This window comes from Oncorhynchus nerka, linkage group LG28, assembly GCF_034236695.1.
Source record: "Oncorhynchus nerka isolate Pitt River linkage group LG28, Oner_Uvic_2.0, whole genome shotgun sequence".
Classification (NCBI taxonomy): Eukaryota; Metazoa; Chordata; class Actinopteri; order Salmoniformes; family Salmonidae; genus Oncorhynchus; species Oncorhynchus nerka.
In genome coordinates this window covers 34,801,009-34,825,970 of record NC_088423.1, presented here as the reverse complement: position 1 = coordinate 34,825,970, position 24,962 = coordinate 34,801,009, and the positions used below count along the sequence as shown (strand labels likewise).

The following is a 24,962-nucleotide window of genomic DNA, read 5'->3' as shown; positions in this document are numbered from 1 at the left end:
AAGATTCAACAACTGAGATATAAACTGAACAAGTTCCACAGACATGTGACTAACAGAAATGGAATAATGTGTCCCTGAACAAAGTCAGTATCTTGTGTGGCCACCAGCTGCATTAAGTACTGCAGTACATCTCCTCCTCATGGACTGCACAAGTTTTTAGAGTTCACTGTACTGGAGGACTTCTCCAAAGGATTGAAAGAGAAGTTGGGGATACACGTGTACAGCATTCGATACCAATACTCCAAACCGAGAGAGTTAAAAGAGAATCTGCGGAAAGAGGGGAACATTGTGCATATTGACTTTGCAGAGAACTACTTTGTAAATACACCAGTGAAATCCAGGCACTTCACTTTGGTGATTCTCACAAGCAGGTGACCCTCCACACCTGTGTTGGATATATCACAAATGATACTCACTCTTCTATGCGGATGACCGCTCTGCAATCTGGGTCCATCTCTCAAAAACACTGTCCTATTTCCTTGAGCAATCTGGGTCCGTCTCTCAAAAACACTGTCCTACTTCCTTGAGCTCTGCCCATCGGCTACTTTTGGAATCTTACTTTGTCTTATATTAATTAAATGTTTAAAAAAGGTTGTAGTTCAACATTTTGGCAATAAAATATTGTTTTCATTCGTTTTTTTTTTTTTTTTTACATAGATGTAATTTCCAACACATTGTAATTTCCATCACACACATATGTTTGAGGTAAATTAGTATATTATGTAGAATTTACATCGATTGATTGGTTTTAGATAGGGAAATCATATGGTCGTTATCATAATCCCACAAAAAGGTTGGCTGGAAATCTTATTTATCATGATAAATAAATGTTTTCAGCTGTCACAATGGCAAGTTTATACATTCAGGCGTTGTGTTGAATTATTAATATTAGGAAAACCTTAAAAATCACGTATTCAATACAAGTTCATGTACAAATTAATAAGAAATGTTTTATAAATTAATTGTATGATATTTAATTATCAACTAAAATGGATATTTAATGGACCTGATGGAAATTATATTTGTCTATGACTGTCTGAGAAAAATTACACAAATATTTAAATTACTGAATAATACGATCTCAGCCATTATCAGATATTGTTTCTAGACAAATCAAAGACAATTATAATACTGTTAAAATTATGTTTCAAAAAGTTTTAATTTCTGAAAGCTTGCAGGGCCAAAGTGCCCGAAGTTGAAGAATCACCCACCAATTGAGGTATTTGAAACCTTTTATAATTTACTCAAAGAAACATTATAAGCATTTTTAACCACTCCTATAAAAATAGTAAACTATCAGCTACTCAGCAAGAAGGTCTGATTTCACTATTACTGAAACAGGAAATATGTGTTAAGTATAAAGATCCAGTCTATCTAAAAAAACTGGAGGCCCCTTACACTTCAATGCTGTGATGCAAAAATCCTAGCAAAATGCATAGCGAATAGAATTAAAAAGATGTTGTCAGATATTATTCATATTGATCAGTCAGTTTTTTTTTTACATGGATGAAACATTGGAGATAATATAAGACTTCAAACAATAGAACACCACAAAAAATCTCGACCAGAATTTATATATAAATATCTGGGCTAATTTATTTTTTGATAATGTCTTATGCAATGGGTTAAAGTTATGTATAGTAACCCCATGTGTAAAATAATAAATAATGGCTACTTTTCAGAATACATTAAACTGTCAAGAGGAGTAAAACAAGGTTGTCCAATGTCTGCATATCTATTTCTTATGGCAATGGATATGTTTGCTATTAAAATCAGACCCAACACTAATGTAGATGGTCTGGAAATCCAGGGCTTAAAAACAAAGGTGTCATTGTACGCTGTTGACTCAAGTTTCCTCTTAAATCCACAATCTGGATCCCTGCACAACCTCAGGGGATCTAGATAGTTTTTCTTACCTCTCTGGATTACAACCAAAGTATGATAGGTTTACCATATTACGTATTGGGCAACTAAAAAATACAACTCTTACATTACTGTGTAGTTTACCAATACAATGGTCTGCTGGTGAAGTGGACATACTCAGTTTTCATATCCCTAAAGAAATAAATAAATTTACTACACATTTGTCTAGGAAGTTAGCAAAAATAGATGGTAAGGTAAATTCTCGTCTATTCCTAGAAAAATCACCCTGATTAATTATTGAGTTATATCCCAGTTTGCATATTTACTTATGGTCCTGCCTACGCCAAACAATTTATCTTTTAAAATATGTGAGTAAAAATGATATATATACAGTACCAGTCAAAAGTTTGGACACACCTACTCATTTCAGGACTTTTCTGAACTTTTACTGTTTTCTACATTGCAGAATAATAGTGGACATCAAAACTGTGAAATAACACCGATGGAATCATTCAGTAAACAAAAAAGGGTTAAACAAATCAAAATATATTTGAGATTCTTCAAAGTAGCCACCCTTTGCCTTGATGACAGCTTTGCACACTCCTGGCATTCTCTCAACCAGCTTCATGAGGTAGTCACCTGGAATGCATTTCGATTAACAGGTGTACCTTCTTCAATTTCTTTCCTTCTTCATGCGTTTGAGCCAATCAGTTGTGTTGTGACAAAGTAGGGTAGGTATACAGAAGATAGCCCTATTTGGTAAAATACCATATTATGGCAAGAACAATCTGTGAATAGTCTTGTACTGTTTTTTTCCTTCAAATGAAAGCCCCCAAAATATACCGACTTCATCTAGTGTCCATAAAAGTGAATTGGCAGTATAGGCACATCTACACTGAGTGTACAAAACAAAACCTGCTGTTTTCATGACCGAATGACTAGGGGATCCAGGTGAACGCTATGATCCCTTTTTTTATTTCACCTTTATTTAACCATGTAGGCAAGTTGAGAACAAGTTATAATTTACAACTACAACCTGGCATTATTGATGTCACCTGTTAATTACACTTCAGTGTAGATGAAGGGGGAGGAGACAGGTTAAAGAAAGATTTTAAAGCCTTGACATATGGATCGTGTATGTGTGCCAGAGAGTGAATGGGCAAGACAAAAAATGTATGTGCCTTTGAATGAAACATGGTAGTAGGTACCAGGAACCTGTTTGAGTGTGTCAAGAACTGCAACGCTGCTGGGTTTTTCATGCTCAACAGTTTCCCCTATGTATCAAGAATGGTCCACCACCCAAAGGACATCCAGCTAATTTAACCCAACTGTGGGAAGCATTGGAGTCAACATGGGTGTAACGGAGACGCTGGGAGTCGAGAAGCAGGTGCAGGTGGTGAGTTTAATAATGCAATAAACAAGGAACTATACAAAACAAGAGTAGCGTCTGGACATGAAACACATAACCAATGCTGCCTTTGGGAGTGAAATTAAGGGAGCGACAAATACAGGGGAGGTAATCAGGGAAGTGATGGAGACCAGGTGTGTCTCATGATGAGGCGCAGGTGCTCGTAACGATGGTGCCAGGTGTGCGTAATGATGGTTGTCAGAGCCAGTGATTAGTAAACTGGCGACGTTGAGTGCCAGAGAGGGGGAGCGGGAGTAAATGTGACAGTACTCCCCCCCAGATGTGCAGCTCCAGCTGCAGGACGATGCCGGCCAAGGGGACGGCACCGAGGGCGAGGAGCAGGCTGGTCCGGACGGCGAAGGTGGAAATCACGGATGATGTTGGGATCCAGAATGTCCTCTACTGGAACACAACACCGCTCCTCTGAACCGTACCGCTCCCAGTCCATCAGGTACTGGAGCCAACCCCCACAATGTCAGGAGTCCAGTAGGGATCTGACAGCATAGGCAGGACCTCCCTCGCCATCCAGGGGAAGCGGAGGGGTGTCGTGGGGGACAGCCTCAGCCAGGGGATGAGGAACCACCGGCCTGAGAAGGGAGACATGAAAGGAAGGTGAGATAGGGTAGTCACTGGGGAGCTGTAATCTATATGTCACCTCGTTGACCCTCCAGAGAACCTTGAACGGCCCCACAAACCTGGGGCTCAGCTTCTTGCAGGGCAGGCGGAGTGGGAGGTTCCTGGTGGAGCGCCAGACGTGATCACCAGGATGGGACACAGGAGCCTCCATTTCATGGCAATCCGCCTGCTCTTTCTGATGGTGGACGGCGCGCTGGAGTCTCACGTGGGTATTGCTCCACACTTCCTCTGCGCGCTTGAACCACTCATCCACCGCATGATCCAGTGGAGGAGTGACGTAACAATTTCTGGGCATACTCCGCCCAAGGAGGGAATCGGGCCCACTCCCCCTGCATGTCCTGACAGTGGCTCCTCAGGAACCTTCCCAGCTCCTCGTTGATCCTCTCCACCTGCCCGTTAGACTGAGGCCTATACCTGGAAGTGAGGCTGACCGTGACCCCGAGCTTCTTGGCGTGGGTTCAGCCGCCTCTGTCCATTTTTACTCCAGGTTTTGATGGTCGGTGAGGATGACGAATGGGTCCTTGGCGCCCTCCAGCCAGTGTGTCCACTTTTCTAATGCCAACTTCACCGCCAGGAGCTCTCGATCACCGATGTCATAATTTCTTTCTGCAGGAGACAGTTTCTTAGAGTAATACGCACAAGGATGCCCACCTCTTTAGCAACCACCTCCAGCACAAAGGGTAGCATAGGATCCGGGTGTTTGAGCAATCGGGCGGAGGTGAAACGTCCCTTCAGTAGGCAAAAGGCTTTGTCAGCAGCCGGAGTCCACACCAATCTATGGGGACCACCCTTGAGGAGAAAGGTGAGAGGAGAGGCGATGGAGCTAAAGTCCCGGATGAAACGGAGGTAGAAGTTGGCAAACGCCAAAAAACTTTGTAAATCTTTTATGATGGTTGGGATTGGCCGTGACCTGACCACATCTACCTTCTTAACATCCATCATCACTCCTTGCCGGATGATCTGGTAGCCTAAAGTAGACAGCTTCCTGATGAAATTGGCACTTCTCTGCCTTGACATATAGTTGATTGGCCAGGAGGCGTTCCAAGAATATTCGGAAGTGAGCGAAGGTAGCCAAGTAGACCAGAATGTCATCGATATACACGACCCCCTGGCATCTGAGCATGCCCCGGATTACCTCATTGACGAATGCCTGGAACACTGATGAAGCATTGACTAGCCTAAAAGGCATCACCAAGGGCCCGTAGTGACCAGACATCATGCTAAAAGCTATCTTCCATTCATCCCCCTCCCGGATGCGGTTGAGATTGTATGCACTCCTCAGGTCCAATTTGGTAAAGAACTAAGCCCCAAGGAGCTGTTCGATAGCTGCCAGCACCAATGGGAGAGGGTAATGGTATTTAGTGGCCACCGACAAAGGGTAGATGTGTCTGTGCGGGGGCGTAGAGCCTGCTAGCAGGTCAATGGCACAGTCCCAGAGGTAATGAGGAGGGAGACCGGTGGCACGGTTTTGGAAAAAACCTCACCCAGGTCCTGGTAAACCTCTGGGATGTAGGGCTGAATGGCAACCACAGGACTCTCAACCGACGTACAACCACAGGGGATGGGACAGCAGGTCATTCAGCAGTCTGGTGCCCAGTCCATGATTTTCATCCTCAACCATGACATGCTGGGGTTATGGTGTTGGAGTCATGGGAGGCCGAGGATAATCTTGTGAGCTAGTGCACTAATGATGAAGAAGGGAATGTTCTCCTGATGTATGGACTCCACGGTGATGGTGAGTGGTGTGGTGATGGTCCTGGATCCTAGTGGCCGATTATCAAGGGCTTGAACCAGAAACAGAGAGGTATGAGGTGATGTTCAGAGAGGATGCAAGGGTCTGGTCAATAAAGTTCCCCGCAGCACCAGAATCCACTTGCATTATAGAAACACTACATGAGGGACAGCCAGCTAGTGTGATCGACACTAAAAAGGGTTTGGCAGAAAGTGATGAAGATGTGATAATTACACCAGCCCCAGGAGGTGGAAGATCATGCGAACGTCCTTCTGCTCTTGTAGATCCCGAGTTTAAATGTATAGGGACGTTCACGTGATCTTCCACCTCCTGGGGCAGGTGTAATTAGCACATCTTCATCACTTTCTGCCAAACCCTTTTTAGTGTCGATCACACTAGCTGTGGTGGTGGGGGCTCCCATCTGGTGCGCAAAATAGAGGGCGCACTGGAGTAGGAAGCCACAGTATTTAGATGGGGTTCCGTCATATTTGTTCGGGAGGCACAAACGGGCTTCGCTGACCTGGACGGACTGCTGAATATACTGGTGTGCTGGCTCGCTAAGTCGACTGGTGGTAGAGTCCTCTGCTGCTGCAGATATGGCTGGGACAATGCTGGGGGAAAAGTCCCAATAAACTATACAGACAATGCCTTCATCAAATAACACTGTTTCACTGCTCCCAACGCCACTTGGGTACACTGCAGCATCCACCGAGAGGCTCTTGCTGCCAAGGGAATGCCTGACAGCTTAAAACGTTTTAGACACTATGAAAATTATTAACTATGTTAAAGCAAGGCCTGTGAACTCTTGTGTATTTCTGCTTTATGCAATGATATGGGCAGGACCATGTAATGTTTTTAGAATGCTGGTTATCAAGGGGCAAAGTATTGACAAGTTTTTTAAATTGAGAGATGAGCTTGAAGTTTTCTTTACTGACCATCATTTTCACTTGTCTGACCGCTTGCATGATGATGAGTTTGTCACACGACTGGCCTATCTGGTTTATGTTTTTTCTCGCCTGAATGATCTGAATCTCATATTACAGGGACTCTCCGCAACTATATTAAATGTGCCGGACAAAATTGAGACTATGATTATTTCTATTTCTCTCTGCATTAACACGGCCAATACACAGGTCTTTCCATCAATGTATGATTTTTTTTGTGTGCAAATGAAGTCAAGCTTACGGATAATGTCAAATGTGATATAGCAAAGCACCTGAAGTGAGCTGGGTGCACAATTACGCAGGTACTTTCCCGAAATGGACGACACAAACAACTGGATTCGTTATCCCTTTCATGCCCTGCCTCCAGTCCACTTACCGATATCTGAACAAGAGAGCCTCACAAAAATTGCAACAAGCAATTCTGTGAAAATTGAATTTAATCAGAAGCCACTGCCAGTTTTCTGGATAGGGCGTCACGACTTCCGCCGAAGTCGGTTCATTTTCTTGTTCGGGGTCGGCGGTCGACGTCACTGGTCTTCTAGCCATTGCCGCTCCACCTTTCATTTTCCATTTGTTTTGTCTTGTTTTCCCGCACACCTGGTTTTACATTCCCTCATCAATCTACGTGTATATTATCCTCTGTTTCCCCCATGTCTGTGTGTGTAATTGTTCGTTACATGTAAATAAATACAGGCACGGACTGTGTTTGGACTGAGACTTTTTCCAATACAACCCAACATTGCAGAGTTATGTGCATTCTTTCAAGCACACCCTTCTCATTAAAATGTGGTGAGTTATTCACAATTTTTGATGAACAAATAAGATTTTATATGTAAGATGGCTAGATAAAGAGCAAAATTATTGATTATTATTATATTATTATTTGTGCCCTGGTCCTATAAGAGCTCTTTGTCACTTCCGACGAGCCGGGTTGTGACAAAACCTCACTCATTCTTATGTTTATTAAATGTATCATATAGTGTGGCAGGCTTACAATGATGGCAAAAAAAAAAAAATTGAGAGTGCGCTGACCCTGGTACTAGAGGGGGTACACAGCTGGAGGTTGAATGTTTGAAGGGGTATGGGACTATAAAAAGTTTGGGAACTACTGCTCTAAAGTAATAAGCCTGATGAAAATGACAATCTTTTCATAATTATTTTTTTTTGTGTTCAGCCAAGCCTTTCCTTTGAAATTGCTATACATGCTTTGACCTAAGACTTAAGACTTACAAACTAACATGTTTAGTCTCCCCAAAAAGCTTGTCCATTAACAGCAACATCCATAACACTTCTTGTTTGTTGTATTTCTCCAACATGCCTGTACTTAGACATCCGCTTTCTTGAGGAAACACTCTCCCCAAGCGGTAACTATAGACATAGACTGCACGTCAAAAATTTCATTTATATTTTGTTAGTCGATTCTGTGAGACATTGAAGTTGTGATTTGCGTGCAAATATTTATTTTTTATTTTACCTTTATTTAAACTAGGCAAGTCAGTTCAGAACAAATTCTTATTTTCAGTGACGGCCTGTTCAGGGGCAGAACGACAGATTTGTACCTTGTCAGCTCGGGGATTTGAACTTGCAACCTTCCGGTTACTAGTACAACGCTCTAACCACTAGGCTACCCTATATGCGGTCCATAACGTTGGAATCGCCCCTATCCTATAGGGCTAGGCCTAGCCGAATACTGACTTTGTAGAATAAGTCTATGTGCGTGTCACCGGCATTGCACGCAACTCAAAAGCAGCAATACTTCTGAAATGAGCAGAGAATTGATTCAGCTCCAATTGTACAGTACTTTCATAGGAGCAAGAGTGGGGTAGGTAGGGGCGTAGCAGAGGGAGAGAGAGCGACAGATCGAGGACATTTCTTCTGCAGTCTCAGGGCTTGTCCCGACAAGAACTGAGAGAACCCTACAATTCTCTCCACATTACCCTGGGCTGTGGGAGAAACTGGAGGCCAGTAAATCTCATTCAACACAGGGAGGGACAGGCGAATAGTGTTACAAGTAGACTTTGTGTAATACAGGATTTTTTATCCAGCAATTAGGTTTCAGATTAGATTTATTCCATCTGATATTAAAACATTTCCTGAGTTTAAAGCGTCTTTGTTTTTTAAGCCTTTTCTTTTAATGGACCTGAAGGGAAAACAACAATGAACCAGCTGCCTTGTCCTTCAACCTGCTAATCTGTAGAAGTTGGATGACATTGGCTAATTTATTTCACAAGTTACACATCCAGCCACCTGTCAAACCAACATTAGCAGTATGATGATCAGTAGTCTTCGTGAGTGCTTTCTCCAGTCTGCTGCCGTGCACTGTAACTAACTAAAGATGCACCAGATAAATAATGACATTCACCAGGCCTGCATGTGCTTGAATGGATGCTCTCAGTAATCATGCATGATGGACCTACTCACTACAAAACATGATGGTCATTACAGATAACCAGCTGCTGGAATAGAGTAGTTGGTTGATACTGAGGTAGTCTGTCAGTTTCTGCACTCGGTCCGCAGGTAGTATTACATTTCATTACATTTCATTATAGTACAACAGTTTGATTTGTCTAATCTTAGCAATTTCTTCTTAGCTAGCTACATAGCCGTCTTTGTATCATAGATAATTGCGTAATTATCGTATTTCGTCGTCCTAACGCAGTCTACACTGCCCTGCAGCTAGCCAGCTAGCTAACGTCCACCGTTAGCTAGTCCACCGTCTACCGATTAGCAACGGTTTGATTTGTCTAATCTTAGCAATTTCTTCTTAGCTAGCTACATAGCCGTCTTTGTATCATAGATAATTGCGTAATTATCGTATTTCGTCGTCCTAACGCAGTCTACACTGCCCTGCAGCTAGCCAGCTAGCTAACGTCCACCGTTAGCTAGTCCACCGTCTACCGATTAGCAGCACAACTATTACACTCAACTGAACGACTTGATTAGTGTAGTGTTAGCTAGCTACATAGTTGTCTTTGCTGTCTTCGTATCCAAGATAATTGTGTAGTTTAGAGTGTGTAGTTTTAGAGTGATTATCTTAATTTACAGAGGTTAGCTAGCCAGCCATTTGTCGTCCTTAACGTAGGAGACACTGCTAGCTAGCCAACAGCTAGCCAACGTCTACCGAACAGAACTTCCGCACTCGACAATCCATTCGCATTTCGCTTCGCTCCACAGGTAGTATCACATTTTTCATTTCATTTCATTACAGTACAACAGCTTGATTTGTTTGATCGTAGCTAGCTACATAGCCGTCTTTGTATCAAAGATAATTGTGTAGTCTTGAGCGATTTCCTAGGTTAGCTAGCCAGCTATTGTCGTTCTTTTAACGCAACGTAATGTAATCAACACTGCTAGCTAGCCAGCTAGCCCCGAATAGCAGCACAGTAGCACAGTAGAAACTATTACACTCAACGGAACGACTTGATTAGTGTAGTGTCAACAACGCAGACACTGCCAGCTAGCCTACATAGTCACCAACGCAGCCTCTGCCAGCTAGCCTACTTCAGCAGTACTGTATCATTTTAATAATTTTAGTCAATAAGATTCTTGCTACGTAAGCTTAACTTTTTGAACACTCGAGACGTGTAGTCCACTTGTCATTCCAATCTCCTTTGCATTAGCGTAGCCTCTTGTGTAGCCTGTCAACTATGTGTCTGTCTATTCCTGTTCTCTCCTCTCTGCACAGACCATACAAACGCTCCACACCGCGTGGCCGCGGCCACCCTAATCTGGTGGTCCCAGCGCGCACGACCCACGTGGAGTTCTCCAGGTTCCCTCGGAGAGTTCATCAATGAGCTTGATGCCTTGATAAGCTCCTTTCCTGAGGACGGCTCACCTCTCACAGTTCTGGGCGACTTTAACCTCCCCACGTCTACCTTTGACTCATTCCTCTCTGCCTCCTTCTTTCCACTCCTCTCCTCTTTTGACCTCACCCTCTCACCTTCCCCCCCTACTCACAAGGCAGGAAATACGCTCAACCTCATCTTTACTAGATGCTGTTCTTCCACTAACCTCATTGCAACTCCCCTCCAAGTCTCCGACCACTACCTTGTATCCTTTTCCCTCTCGCTCTCATCCAACACTTCCCACACTGCCCCTACTCGGATGGTATCGCGCCGTCCCAACCTTCGCTCTCTCTCCCCCGCTACTCTCTCCTCTTCCATCCTATCATCTCTTCCCTCTGCTCAAACCTTCTCCAACCTATCTCCTGATTCTGCCTCCTCAACCCTCCTCTCCTCCCTTTCTGCATCATTTGACTCTCTATGTCCCCTATCCTCCAGGCCGGCTCGGTCCTCCCCTCCCGCTCCGTGGCTCGACGACTCATTGCGAGCTCACAGAACAGGGCTCCGGGCAGCCGAGCGGAAATGGAGGAAAACTCGCCTCCCTGCGGACCTGGCATCCTTTCACTCCCTCCTCTCTACATTTTCCTCTTCTGTCTCTGCTGCTAAAGCCACTTTCTACCACTCTAAATTCCAAGCATCTGCCTCTAACCCTAGGAAGCTCTTTGCCACCTTCTCCTCCCTCCTGAATCCTCCTCCCCCTCCCCCTCCTCCCTCTCTGCAGATGACTTCGTCAACCATTTTGAAAAGAAGGTCGACGACATCCGATCCTCGTTTGCTAAGTCAAACGACACCGCTGGTTCTGCTCACACTGCCCTACCCTGTGCTCTGACCTCTTTCTCCCTCTCTCTCCAGATGAAATCTCGCGTCTTGTGACGGCCGGCCGCCCAACAACCTGCCCGCTTGACCCTATCCCCTCCTCTCTTCTCCAGACCATTTCCGGAGACCTTCTCCCTTACCTCACCTCGCTCATCAACTCATCCCTGACCGCTGGCTACGTCCCTTCCGTCTTCAAGAGAGCGAGAGTTGCACCCCTTCTGAAAAAACCTACACTCGATCCCTCCGATGTCAACAACTACAGACCAGTATCCCTTCTTTCTTTTCTCTCCAAAACTCTTGAACGTGCCGTCCTTGGCCAGCTCTCCCGCTATCTCTCTCAGAATGACCTTCTTGATCCAAATCAGTCAGGTTTCAAGACTAGTCATTCAACTGAGACTGCTCTTCTCTGTATCACGGAGGCGCTCCGCACTGCTAAAGCTAACTCTCTCTCCTCTGCTCTCATCCTTCTAGACCTATCGGCTGCCTTCGATACTGTGAACCATCAGATCCTCCTCTCCACCCTCTCCGAGTTGGGCATCTCCGGCGCGGCCCACGCTTGGATTGCGTCCTACCTAACAGGTCGCTCCTACCAGGTGGCGTGGCGAGAATCCGTCTCCACACCACGTGCTCTCACCACTGGTGTCCCCCAGGGCTCTGTTCTAGGCCCTCTCCTATTCTCGCTATACACCAAGTCACTTGGCTCTGTCATAACCTCACATGGTCTCTCCTATCATTGCTATGCAGACGACACACAATTAATCTTCTCCTTTCCCCCTTCTGATGACCAGGTGGCGAATCGCATCTCTGCATGTCTGGCAGACATATCAGTGTGGATGACGGATCACCACCTCAAGCTGAACCTCGGCAAGACGGAGCTGCTCTTCCTCCCGGGAAGGACTGCCCGTTCCATGATCTCGCCATCACGGTTGACAACTCCATCGTGTCCTCCTCCCAGAGCGCTAAGAACCTTGGCGTGATCCTGGACAACACCCTGTCGTTCTCAACTAACATCAAGGCGGTGGCCCGTTCCTGTAGGTTCATGCTCTACAACATCCGCAGAGTACGACCCTGCCTCACACAGGAAGCGGCGCAGGTCCTAATCCAGGCACTTGTCATCTCCCGTCTGGATTACTGCAACTCGCTGTTGGCTGGGCTCCCTGCCTGTGCCATTAAACCCCTACAACTCATCCAGAACGCCGCAGCCCGTCTGGTGTTCAACCTTCCCAAGTTCTCTCACGTCACCCCGCTCCTCCGCTCTCTCCACTGGCTTCCAGTTGAAGCTCGCATCCGCTACAAGACCATGGTGCTTGCCTACGGAGCTGTGAGGGGAACGGCACCTCAGTACCTTCGATGCTCTGATCAGGCCCTACACCCAAACAAGGGCACTGCGTTCATCCACCTCTGGCCTGCTCGCCTCCCTACCACTGAGGAAGTACAGTTCCCGCTCAGCCCAGTCAAAACTGTTCGCTGCTCTGGCCCCCCAATGGTGGAACAAACTCCCTCACGACGCCAGGACAGCGGAGTCAATCACCACCTTCCGGAGACACCTGAAACCCCACCTCTTTAAGGAATACCTAGGATAGGATAAAGTAATCCTTCTCCCCCCCCTTAAAAGATTTAGATGCACTACTGTTCCACTGGATGTCATAAGGTGAATGCACCAATTTGTAAGTCGCTCTGGATAAGAGCGTCTGCTAAATGACTTAAATGTAATGTAAATGTAAAGATGAACAATAAATTACACTGTTGATGCCTTCGGAAGTCTAGGCTAACCGCTGAGGAGATAGACTAAGTAGGCCTAATTGTTCAGTGAGGCCTACCATATCCCTCCCACAATAACTGGGGCATGACTAATATCCATTACAACCCACAACACACGTTCAGCATGGAGCATCAACACAGGAGCGTTTCCAACACGTGCATGAATGGGTTGGTTTTAGTGGTGGTGATAGAGTGTGTGTGTGCAAGTGCAGTGATGGTTATGCTTTTCGTATTACCTGGTAAAAAAATATGACATTCCAAACTTCTTAGAAGAGTAGAACAGAGCTATCGAACCATCGGGGAGTTTCTCTGGGGCACTTTGACGACGACAGATCTCATAAGTGTTTCTAGAGTCAGTGCCCCCCTCATCCCCAAAAAACATGTCCCCATTCTTCTAGCTGAGAGGGGTGGCATCGCAGCTGAGCGAGACTGTGATGTTTGGGTTAGTCCTGAGGCTGAGCGGCCTAGCTGGGAGACTGCACTCACTTAAGTCTTCTCTCGTGCTGGGCTCTGTGTTTGGACTGTCGCTGATGTTTTCAGAAAGTATTGGCGGGTAGAGAGACAGGAGTTTTGCATTAGATTCTAAGGGGACACCATCGGGGTCCATTACACTGTTCACTGGGACAGCTTCCACTGGGCTTGCATGCCTCAACCACAAGCTGTTGCACTTAAATGATGCAGGCGATGGTTTAATGATTTGGGGCTGCGGATTAGAAGCGTGCACCACGATGAAAGGCCCGTTTGTGGTTCTTTCTGAGGAAACGGCATAAAAATCGCATTTTGCTTCGGTGTTTATAAAAAAAAATGTTTTATTGAAACTTTATTTAACTAGGCAAGTCAGTTAAGAACAAATTCTTATTTACAATGACGGCCTACACCAAATCCGGACGACGCCGGGCCAATTGTGCACTGCCCTATGGGACTCCCAATCACGGCCGGTTGTGATACAGCTTGGATTTGAACCAGGGAGTCTGTAGTGACGCCTCTAGCACTGAGATGCAGTGCCACTATTTGTTACATTTACTTCCTTGATAGAGCAATCAAGTCCTTGGCCAGGTTACCTGGCTAAAATGCTTGCTCGCTAGCCTAACTTCCATTCATGGGCAATGTTAGCTAGATAACATTAGCCTTCTACATCTAGCTACACACTGAACTTCCATCCTCTCAGGTCAGGGGCAAAACAATGAATGAATTAATGGTTGGATCAGAGTTGCACTTATAATCATTGGCCAGTACGGAGAATTAAGTAAAACCACAAGTCCAAATCCCTATCTCCAGCCATGGCTAATTTAGGAAAGGTCCAATTTTAGCTAGCAAGCTTGCATCACCGGAGGACAACACAATGAGATGCAACAATTCATGTTTTTCTCTCAATGGGATTTGATAGGAGTGACGCCAAAATCCAAACTAGCTTCCCTTGACACTTTTGTTGTTGCGCAAGGACCATTCACAGTTGAGCTCGCTTAGTTTAGCTCAACACCGATTGGTACATTTTTTATACATTTTTTTTTATCAAGGGAGGCCAAATGCTCGCTGGGTTCCCTTGCCTTCAATGCTACTGGCGGAAACAATGTCATACACATTTGGACCAGACAGCCTCAGATTAATGACCTACATGTAGAGAGACAGAGTTGCGCTATTTCGCTCGCTCTGATACTTTCTCCTGTGAATTACATTCAGCCTCTTGCGAATTTGAGGACAATTATGAAACACAGAGAGATGAAAAATACCAATTATTCTATGAAATGTTTTATTGGTCCATTTTTTTATGAATACACACCACTGGATGCATGTCCCTCCGCCCTTTCAATGGGAGTCCACAAAGCGGCAGGGCGGGCTGTCTAGGTCCCACATATAATTTATTTGGATTGGTGGATACATCTCATTATTCTAATCTTTTTTTTGAATATTCAATGAAGGTTGTTAACATCAACCGCCTGTATTCAAGGGAGAGAGATGTTATGCTACTAGCCTATTTTCATGAATATGCATTGCCATCTCGAGACAACTCCGATATTATATTTTTTTCCCTCAAAGATGCAGGGATGTAATGTGTCCTACTTATATCGTAACAACTTAAGCATTACAAAACGTATATTCAATCAAATAAACCACACCTAGCAAATAAGCCATACATTTTTTTGATAACCAAATTCTACAATCTCTTATTAACCAACATACAAAAACTACTTGGTTGCTGGGCGAAACACCGCCACCTGCTGGACGGAGACATATTTTCCGCAGAGTTGGGCCTCTCTCTTCCTCTTCCTCTGCTAAAACCATAAGTCAGATATTGGATACAAAGTGACATTGTAGTGTAGTAAATATTCAATATGTGAATATACAGTATATATGATATTATAAATACCTTATGTGCAACTCGTAATAAAACTAAGCAATTAGCCTATTAAAATGTTTATCTGACTCCATAAAGATAATTAGCAATATGAAAGAGACTACAGTTGAACCATGTGTTCCAGTTCCCACCAATATCCAGCAACTTCGCACAGCTATTAAAGAGAAGTGGGACAACATTCCACAGGCCACAATCAACAGCATGCAAAGGAGATGTGTTTTGCTGCATGTAAACCACACCCCTACTTTAAAAAAAAGTTTCTGTGACTTTTACCAGGTAAATTGACTGAGAACACATTCTCATTTACAGCAATGACCTGGGGAATAGTTACAGGGGAGAGGGGGTTGAATCAGCCAATTGTAATCTGGTGATTATTAGGTGACCGTGATGGTTTGAGGGCCAGATTGGGAATTTAGCCAGGACACCAGGGTTAACACCCCTACTCTTACGATAAGTGCCATGGGATCTTTAATGACCTCAGAGAGTCAGGACACCTATTTTAACGTCCCATCCGAAAGACGGCACCCTGCCTTGGGGCATCACGATATATTTTTTTAGACCAGACGAAAGAGTGCCTCCTACTGACCCTCTAACACCACTTCCAGCAACATCTGGTCTCCCATCCAGGGACTGACCAGGACCAACTCTGCTTAGCTTCAGAAGAAAGCCAGCAGTGGTATGCAGGGTGGTATGCTGCCTGCTCATTAATCCATGAATTAGGGACTAATTAATTATTTTTCAATTGACTGACTGAACTGGAACTCAGTAACATCTTTGAAATTGTTGCATGTTGCATTTATAGTTTTGTTCGGTGTAGTTTCTACGCTAAACTTTTCAGAAGCTACAGATATATTCTTGACAAGACCGATTTTTGGGATGTCTCCTGGTCTGACAAACAGCACTGCCGATCTGCCACTTTCCATTGCAGATGCAGATCCTATCTTAAACAGATGGATTTTGATGGGGATTTTTTAAATGTTAAGTCGTGTCAATCGACTCTGGGGGGGGGGGGGGGGCTACAATTTTGTTTGTTTTATTGTTTGAACAGTCGCTGAGATTATATTTGGTTATCTATAGAAAATATGCTACTTATTTAATGTCAATCTAATCCAAGACAGAGCATTCTTGAAGTTGAAGTGATTTTGAAGTTGATTGGTGACAATGACCCAATTGATACAGTGGGGAGAACAAGTATTTGATACACTGCCGATTTTGCAGGTTTTCCTACTTACAAAGCATGTAGAGGTCTGTCATTTTTATCATAGGTACACTTCAACTGTGAGAGACGGAATCTAAAACAAAAATCCTGAAAATCACATTGTATGATTTTTAAGTAATTAATTTGCATTTTATTGCATGACATAAGTATTTGATACATCAGAAAAGCAGAACTTAATATTTGGTACAGAAACCTTTGTTTGCAATTACAGAGATCATACATTTCCTGTAGTTCTTGACCAGGTTTGCACACACTGCAGCAGGGATTTTGGCCCACTCCTCCATACAGACCTTCTCCAGATCCTTCAGGTTTCGGGGCTGTCGCTGGGCAATAGGGATTTTCAGCTCCCTCCAAAGATTTTCTATTGGGTTCAAGTCTGGAGACTGGCTAGGCCACTCCAGGACCTTGAGATGCTTCTTACGGAGCCACTCCTTAGTTGCCTTGGCTGTGTGTTTCGGGTTGTTGTCATGCTGGAAGACCCAGCCACGACCCATCTTCACTGCTCTTACTGAGGGAAGGAGGTTGTTGGCCAAGATCTTGCGATACATGGCCCCATCCATCCTCCCCTCAATACGGTCCAGTCATCCTGTCCCCTTTGCAGAAAATCGTCCCCAAATAATGATGTTTCCATCTCTATGCTTCACGGTTGGGATGGTGTTCTTGGGGTTGTACTCATCCTTCTTCTTCCTCCAAACACGGCGAGTGGAGTTTAGACCAAAAAGCTCTATTTTTGTCTCATCAGACCACATGACCTTCTTTTATACAGGTAACGAGTTCAAACAGGTGCAGTTAATACAGGTAATGAGTGGAGAACAGGAGGGCTTCTTAAAGAAAAACTAACAGGTCTGTGAGAGCCGGAATTCTTACTGGTTGGTAGGTGATCAAATACTTATATCATGCAATAAAATGCAAAGTAATTACTTAAAAATCATACAAAGTGATTAGATTTTAGATTCCGTCTCTCACAGTCGAAGCCTATTATTTCAACATGCATATAGAAATAGGCTAATTACTATATTCTTTATTCATCCCTATCACTGAAGCTCTTTTTGGAAGATTATAATCTAGCCTATGACAAACTGGATGAGTGGACCACTGCTGCTGACATTGGGCTAGACTTCTCACTAAGAAATGAAACCCCTCACTATCCAGACAGACTATAGACATAATTATCTCACCTGCTATGAGTCATAGCCTGTCACGAGAGAGAATCATCGGACAGTTTGCAACGTTTTTTTGTAGCCTACTGAGTACTGAGACCCGTTGAATTGCTACGGGTTGGAAGCAGTCAGAGAAACCTACATGAGAATAAAGACAGTGAATAAATACTTGGTTAAATGTGAAATTGAGGCGTTTTTACGCAACGACAGAAAAGTGCAAATGGAAAACTACACTGGAAATGAAACGCAAGTTATGTCGGAATCTTACGCCACAGAAGCCAAGACTGGCGGGAATGGTGTGCGGACGCTAATTGGATGCATTTTGTTTGTTCTCATTGTGTCGACACTACTGGGGAACACGCTAGTGTGCGCCGCAGTCGTTAAATTCAGACACCTCCGGTCCAAGGTAACCAACTTTTTCGTGATTTCTCTGGCTGTGTCAGACCTCTTCGTTGCCGTCCTCGTGATGCCATGGGAGGCAATATCTGAAGTGACTGGGACCTGGCTGTTTGGTAGATTTTGTGGCATATGGATAGCTTTTGACATAATGTGCTCGACGGCATCAATTCTTAATCTGTGTATCATAAGCGTGGACAGATACTGGGCTATAGCAAGTCCTTTTAGGTATGAACGGAAAATGACCCACAGAGTTGCATTTATCATGATTGCAGTGGCGTGGACGCTGTCAATTCTCATATCCTTCATACCTGTCCAACTGAACTGGCACGTAGCCGAGGAGGAGACATCAGCGGGAAACGTTAGCAACCACTCCGAGAACTGCATAGCGAACTTAAACAAAACCTATGCTATTTTCACATCACTGATCAGTTTCTACATCCCAGTTGTCATCATGGTTGCCACCTACACGAGGATTTTCCGTATTGCGCAAACACAGATACGGAGGATATCCTCATTGGAGAGAGCTGTGGAGCAAGCGCAAAATAACCAACACCCAAACGTTTGCGCACACGAAAACGCATTGAAAACTGCTTTTAAAAAGGAAACAAAGGTCTTAAAGACCCTCTCCATTATCATGGGAGTTTTTGTTTTTTGCTGGCTGCCCTTTTTTGTCCTAAACTGCATGGTACCCTTCTATGACCCTCCGTGTGTAAGCGACACCACGTTCACAATTTTCGTTTGGTTTGGTTGGGCCAACTCTTCGTTAAACCCCGTCATTTACGCATTTAACGCAGATTTCAGAAAAGCCTTTACAACTATTCTAGGCTGCAATAAAATGTGTTCAACCAATACATTGGAGGCTGTTAATTTCAGCAATGAATTGGTGTCCTATCACCACGACACAACGCTCCAAAAAGACGCACAAGTCTTAATGGCTACACACCATCCAAACGCAATCCCTAACTTGGGAGAGGACACAACCCCACTGTTCGACAAAGTTTCTCTTATCTCAATCGCATCCCGCAATCACAAGAACATGTTTCTGCCAGCCAATGTCCAATTCCAGTGTGACGGGGAAATGTAATTTACCACAGCTGGAGCCATGGAGTGCGATGCAATCCATGGTCAAATCCACGATTAGAATCTTACACAATTGTAGGCTATGATTTATTCATGAAGTATTGATTTATTTGTATTTATTTAAGTTATATTTTATTGTGAAATCATTCACTTATGTTGTTTTGCATAATGCCGTGCGCAATGTTATAATTTCTTTATTATCTCACTGATCATGATCAATACATTTACACAGTGATTCTTTTAAAAAGTAGGCATGTGTCTTGATAAATGGAAGGGAATCACGTAGAAACGTTAGCCTAGTTTTAGTCTTGCTACTACACACATTTCAAATAATTGAGACTAGTTAAATAAAGGTTGAATAAAAAATATATACATAAAAAGACACAATTGAACGAATAAGCTATGTGATGTGTATTGCATAATGAGAGGATATCATTATATTTTGTTAGTGATTTTTTTACTCTTGCCAAAATACTTGTTCTAATTCAATGAGGATGGTGGTAGTGTTTCTGTAGCAAAGTAGCTCTCAAACACCATGGGAGTAATCTGTTTCAAATCAAATCACATTTTATTTTTCACATTTATTAGCAATAATGGTAAAATAATACTTAATGAAAAGGTAATTATTTTGGTATAAGTTGACATGTTTAATCAGATACAGTATATAATAATGGAACCATAACTTTACATTGTTTTGTGAAAATAGCTGTAGAAATCTTGTAATCTTTTGCCACCTCTTACTCAAGTTAAGTCATCATTTATTTAAAGTGCATTTCACAATGTCTCAACACACTTTACAAAGAACATTTAAATTAAAACATGTAAAATATACTCAACCATTTGTGAATGAATATAGCTAGAAAAATATGTAGAACTGATTATGTTCTTGCCAAAGCAACTGTCTTCTGCATAGTCCCTGACAACACCATGTAACCCATGGTAACAGAACCACATCTTCCCCTCTGATAATTGCATCTATTTTTATTTTAGGATTATTATATTCTCCAAAGCTGCTCTGCGGTGTTGGCAGATATAAAATAGTAAAATGAGCCCTGGCCCAAAATCCCTAGGCCCAAAATGTTTTCAGAATCAGCTTTAGAACATGATTAAATATTCAACATCTAAAATATCTCCCATCAAAGCCATTTCCCCCCATGAATCAAATTTGAATAAATGGGAAGGGTGTCTAAGATATAGGGCTATATATTATAGGCATTATGTTATAGGGCTCCTGAGTGCCGCAGCGGTCTAAGGCACTGCATCTCAGTGCAAGAGGTGTCACCACAGTCCCTGTTTCAATTCCAGGCTGTATCACATCCGGCCATGATTGGGAGTCCCAAAGGTCAGCGCACAATTGGCCCAGCATCGTCTGAGTTTGGCCGGGGTAGGCGGTCATTGTAAATAAGAATTTGTTCTTAACTGACTTTCCAGGTTAAATACAAAATATAGTCTACTATTCCAAAATAAAATACATTTCACTTCACATCACATCTGTTAAAAAAATTACTGTCAGAGTCACCAAATTACACCAGTGCTGTAAAATTGACCACGCAGTTACTCATTCTATGCACTCCTAGTTTGTCGCTTTAGTTAGAATTCCCAACAGCACCTCAGTCAATCACTTGTATGTTTCTTACCAATCAGAGACATTATCACTTGCTTGTTGTAAGTCCCGCCTCCAGGTATTGATTTGCGGGGGATAAAGTTTGGGTGTTTGTATAGAATTTTGTAAAATATGTGTGTGCACTGTCATTGCTAGCTAAGTAGCCAGTTAGCCAGGTTCACTGGTTACCTTTTCACAGTGTCATGAACACAGTGCTTTTCAGTTACATTATGCTTATACGTACAATAGTAATAGCTTTGTTATAGTAGTTACATTCTATGCAGAGTTTGTTGTACTGTACAGCCTGCTCGCTATTGCAGCAGATTACTAGCCAAGTGTCGCATGTTGAGTCGTTTTGGTGAGCCTCTTACTCTGTTCGCCATTACTTGGTTTAATGACAGTTTTCTCACCATGCGGTGGTCATGTGTACTCTCGGGCCACATTATACTTTACAGTCAGAGCATTTTGGATCTGTATTATGTAGCAGTAAAGACTGCAGCTTTATCCTGCTATTGTCATTCATGTTCATGTGCTGCATTATCATTCAGTTAAGTCAAGGTGTATCTGTATATAGCTTTACCCCTTTTATGTATTATTGTGTACTATAATATGTCCTTTTATCTTCAACCCTTTTAGAACCACTATCTACAGTATATTGATGTCATGTTTGTGTGTGTGTGTGTGTGGGGGGGGGGGGGGGGGGATTCTTCCTGCCAATTAAACCCCCTTACCTGGACATTCTGACTCCTCATTGTTCTGGACAGACATTTTGTAGTGGTTATTACTGGCCTAATATCAACACCTAAGTTTTCGCCTATTTGAATGGTCCTTTTGGATCTACAACCAAGCCATATTTTTCAAGTGCCCCTTTCATCTTCAAATGGACAGAGGGTTGAAAAACAGAGTAGGAGTCTCTGGACACTGAGAGATGTGACCTGGTGAACCGCATGGCAGGTGTGTGGAGTGGAGTGGACACACAGGTGTGTTTCATACACAAGCCAGCTGATGTAATGTCATGCTATCATCTTGTGTTATTAGTGATGATATTTCATTATATTGATATGACATTATCCTCATCACCTCCCCGTCATTTAGTTTTCCAAATGGCTGCAGATATTTAAAGAGACATTTCAAAGACCTTAATTATTTTTACAATTTTGCAGTTTAACATTTGAGCTTGGACTCATACATGCAGTGACTTGATCAAAACATAGAATTTTAAATAATACAATGTTTTTGTTTGAAATACTATTGAAAAATGGGGGAAATGAACTTTTAGGCAAAAGAGAACCAGCTTCTGATAAATGTCTGCATAAAAGGAAATTAGTTATATTGAAAATACTTAGGTCAAACAAGTATACTTGAGCATACACTGTATACCCACATGCATGAGCACAAATAAACGTGTACACACACACACACACACACACACACAACGTGAAAACGTGCTTTAAAAATGTTAGAACATTTATTGAAAATTAAGTACAGAAATATCTCAGTAACATAAGTATTCACACTCTTTTGCTATGCCACTCCAAATTCGTCCTTAAGATGTCACTACAATTTGATTGGAGTCCACCTGTGGCCGATAACATCTTTTGACAGAGTTCCTTGGCTGAGATGGGAGAACCTGCCAGAAGAACTACAGAACTTCAGCAATCTGAGCTTTATGGGAGAGTGGAAGCCACCCCGGAGAAAAAGGGACTTGACAGCATGCCTGAAGTTTCCAAAAAGGCACGTGAAAGACTTTGATAGCATATGGCAAAAGATTCTGTGGTCTGATGAGACAAACATTTTACTATTTGGCCTGAATGCAAAGCGCTATGTCTGGAGAAAACCCGGTACAGCTCATCACCTGTCTAACATCATCCCTACCATGAAGCATGTTGGTGGCAGTGTCATGCTATGGGTATGCTTTTCAGTGTCAGGGAATGGTAAAGATAGAGGGAACAATAATTGGAGGCAAATATAGGCAAATCCTTGAAGAGAACCTATTTCAGAGTGCAAACTACCTTATAGGCTGAACGTTATTTATAATAAAGGTTACATGGAGATAATCGGACCTTTCTGAAATGAAAATGGATGGCCCTCCATTAAGAAAATTATATTTCACCTAAAGCCTCCCTTGAATGCTTGAAAAAACAAGTGACCCTCCCGTGTACCCAACATAATGATTCAAACAAAGTGAATTTCAGAAAACATGTCTGCTGTTTACCCTCACATCTTGGACAGACAAGAGCCTTCCGATATGCAGTTTTAGAAACTGTTCTTTGTTCTGTAAGCATTACATGTAAAGGCAGGAATTTTGATAGCGCACAGGACTGTGGGCCAGAAGGTTGTGGGTTCGCATCTCACTGTAGACAAGAGTAAGGGTGAAAAAAATATCCTTTGAATGAATAAAGCAATTATGCATAATTTGACATATTAACAGAATATTTTTTTAATATCATACAAATGACCCAAATTACAGGATAAGAATGGACAGAGAGAGAGAGGCCTATGTGTTCATCTTGTCATAATTGCCCTATGCCAATTGTGTGTCTTGTTTGCAACGAAACTGTCTCTGCAAATAATAAAATCTGTCATTAGGAATCTGAGCATGGTACTTTCAAAAGTAAATGTAGTCCTGCTTTGTGGCATTTTACAAAGGCTATATGTGTTATTGATTACACTATACATTTTTGTGCGTGTAGATATGGTTGTCCTTGTTTGATAGAGTCGTTGGACATCTTTCAGCGGTGTTCCTATCAGCGGATTTGCTGCTAAATGTGACCCATTTCAGGAACCTAGAGCTGTGTTCAAATACTCATACTAACCACACCCACAGTATAATGTGTGACGTGAATTGAGTATATAGTATATAGTATTGGTCATAGTATGGATATAGTTAGTATGTCAAAAGTTCCCAGATGTCGTACTAAATTTGCAAAATATGAAGTATACACACAGAGGATGCTATTTCTGTTCTTTTGGGCCCATGATTAATTATTCAGGAAATAGGCGCGGCTTCTCATCGTTTTCAGATTTGAAGAAAATGGCAGAAAATATGCAGCCGAAGTACAACGAGAGCGGATACAAATGCATTGTTTTAACTAATTATGACAAATATTAAGATAATGTTGAGCTATGTAATAAAGTAATGACTTTTGAAATAAGTTACCTTACACGTTGGCTGACAATGTTGGCTGACAATTACGAACCACATAGCATATCATTACCATAATGTTAGTCGGCTACTTATACATCAAACTTGCCAGTATATTAACTATAGGCTATCTAACTAACTACTCAATGTCTATTGACTTGATTATTCTCGTCATTCTTAGCTTAGCTAAATGGTATGGTCTTTGTGTGTTCTCAATGGATATTCGGGTGCTTTTGTAAATTCGCTCTGGCTATCTACTCTGATTTCAGAGCACTCTTGTTTGAGTGTATCAGAGCGCAGAATAATGAATTTACGAGCACTCAACACAGGTTGAATATGGCCAGTGTCACGTTGGCAATAAAGCGTAATAAAATTGTTGCCAGCAGCATAGTTAGTCACCAAAGCTCTGGATAACATGAAAACTGTCTAACCAGCTATGCTAGGGTGAGTAAATTGGTTAGAGTGGTCTCATTTGTGTCTGGAAGTAGCTAGCAAGCTAGCCAACATTAGCTTGGGTGCTTGACTACCATTGTAAGGTCGGAACGCTCAAACTCAAATCAATCCTACTCCTCGGCCTGAGTGTCCAGTGTGCGCTCTGAGAGTGAAACACTCTGAATTTAGAAACTTACACTCTAACAATGCTCTGAATTTACTAGAGCACTCCAGATTGAATTTAAGAACACACCTGAAGTCGTAAAATGTCTAACTAGTAATTTGTTATGCTAACTAGCTAGCAAGAGGTTGCATAGCAACAGCATCAACTTCCGGTAGATAGGCGAAGAGCTAGTATGTTCAACTGAATGGATACTGTTTGTTTACAAAGATCCAAGATGGTTTAGCAGTCAGACATCTTTTGTCCTCATCTTGTCGTGTCCCGTGTTTATTTAGTGTGTATATATTTTATATCTTTTTTCTTCGCGTATATTAAAAAATATATTTTTCTTAACCTCAACTTCAAAATACTCTCCTGCAATCCACCTCACCCAATGTGGTATGAA

General features: G+C 42.8%; 1 protein-coding gene across 1 annotated transcript; it reads left to right on the top strand.

The window, feature by feature from the left end:
- The first annotated feature begins 17,957 nt into the window (after window positions 1-17,957).
- On the top strand, window positions 17,958-19,220 carry LOC115112683 (D(1C) dopamine receptor-like). Its single transcript, XM_029639710.2, has one exon. It carries the CDS (start codon window positions 17,958-17,960, stop codon window positions 19,218-19,220), a length of 1,263 nt encoding a protein of 420 aa, XP_029495570.2.
- Window positions 19,221-24,962: the final 5,742 nt, after the last annotated feature.